This window comes from Terrapene carolina, unplaced genomic scaffold, assembly GCF_002925995.2.
Source record: "Terrapene carolina triunguis isolate 2854851 unplaced genomic scaffold, T_m_triunguis-2.0 Scaffold31905, whole genome shotgun sequence".
In the NCBI taxonomy this organism is placed as follows: domain Eukaryota; kingdom Metazoa; phylum Chordata; order Testudines; family Emydidae; genus Terrapene; species Terrapene triunguis.
This window is the reverse complement of record NW_020696256.1, coordinates 7,572-9,018: the sequence shown is the minus strand read 5'-3', so window position 1 is coordinate 9,018 and position 1,447 is coordinate 7,572. Positions and strand designations below refer to the sequence as shown.

General features: G+C 65.8%; 1 protein-coding gene across 1 annotated transcript in view; it reads right to left on the bottom strand.

Annotated features, from left to right (window-relative positions):
* Positions 1-217: 217 nt before the first annotated feature.
* The window catches only part of LOC112124349 (prominin-1-A-like), a gene marked incomplete at both ends in the record, with an annotated part of 2,309 nt that continues 1,079 nt past the window's right edge, over positions 218-1,447 (bottom strand). The window contains 2 exons of the mRNA XM_026663019.2: positions 218-281; positions 535-655. Coding sequence (XP_026518804.2) covers positions 218-281; positions 535-655 — 185 coding nt within the window. The remainder of the gene's footprint in view (positions 282-534; positions 656-1,447) is intronic.

The window sequence follows — 1,447 nt, the reverse complement described above, 5'->3', positions numbered from 1 at the left end:
CCATACTGGGGCCGTACAGGCAGGGATCAGAGCCCCGTGCAGCCCAACCCCCGCCAGGGCTCTGAGCGCTGGGGCAGGGCATCCCCATCCCCCCCGCCCCGGAGCCAGGTCCCCACAGCCCCACAGCCCACCGCCCCGGAGCCAGGTATCTGGGGCCACGCCCTCCCCTGGCCCCCACAGCCCCCGGCCCCCCCCAGCCCCCCATGCACAGACTCACTCTGAAGGCTGCCGTTGGCCCGGCTCACCGGCACGTCGCTGGAGGCGATGATGAAATCCACTTGCTGCAGAGACAAGGAGAGGGGGGTGAATACGGGCCTGGCTGCAGAGGGGGCTCCCGCTCCCACAGGGGGACTGCACCATACCCAGCAGCAATGGACTAACTCAGGGGACTGCGTGGGTCACTCCAGGGCAGGCCCCTGGCATCCCCGCCCTGTGCAGACCCTGGGATCCACGCCCTGCCAGTCTCTGGCCCGCGGGATGGGCGGGGCTGGGGGGCTCCGGCAGGCAGGTGAGCAGCGGGGGCGCTGCACGTACCTGGGGGATGGAGCGGACGAAGGTGCCCAGGTTGTCCAGCGTGGTGTTGAGGGCACCAAAGCTGCCGTTCACGGCGCGGGAGACGCGGTTGTTACTGATGAAAGCGCAGACGTTCCCAGCCCTGGGACAAGGAGAAAAGGGGGTGGGGGCGGCGTCAGCACACGGAGACCTGGGGGGGCCCTAGCTATGTGCACTGAGCCCCCAGACTGTCCATGCACAGCGGGGCCGGCTCACAGCCACTGGCCTCATGCTCTGAGAGTCAGGACTCCTGGGCTCTGCCAGGGCCTCGCTGCCCCGCCCCGTGCCTCAGTTTCCCCCCAGTGAGGTCCACTCTTGGAGGGTGAGGGGGCATAACTAACAAGCCAGCGTAAGGCGCGGCTCGCAATGAATGTGCCAGCCCTGCAGCTTCATCCCGATCCCAGGTCTATGGTCACCCCACTGACCCCCCTTTCCTCAGGGTGACAACAGCACCGTCACGAACCCAGGAGGTCTCCAAGCTGCACACACTGAGCCTGCGAGCTTCACTGCCACAGCAGGGGTCGATCCCTGGCCCCTATCGGCTGAGCTAAAGGAGAATCGCCACTCAGGGTACAGGGCTTATGACACACAGATTAGCAGCTCTGATCCTGCCCAGTAGGGAGCAGTGTGGCTAGCCAGTCCATGACAAGCACTTCTAGAACCCTTCTCCCTTCCAAGGGACTCAGTGGGAGCTAGGCCCCGAACCCGCCCCCCAGAACCCCTTGGGACACCCCAGACTTTGCACGGGTTAACCAATCAACTCCCGCTTGGCACCAGAGAATTCCATCCTCCACCACAGAGATGGAGAAACTGAGGCAGAAGGGAGCGACCTGCCCCAGCAAGTCCGGCCAGGGCTCAGCCGGATCTCCAAGTGCCGGATCCCAGCTCCCCGGCC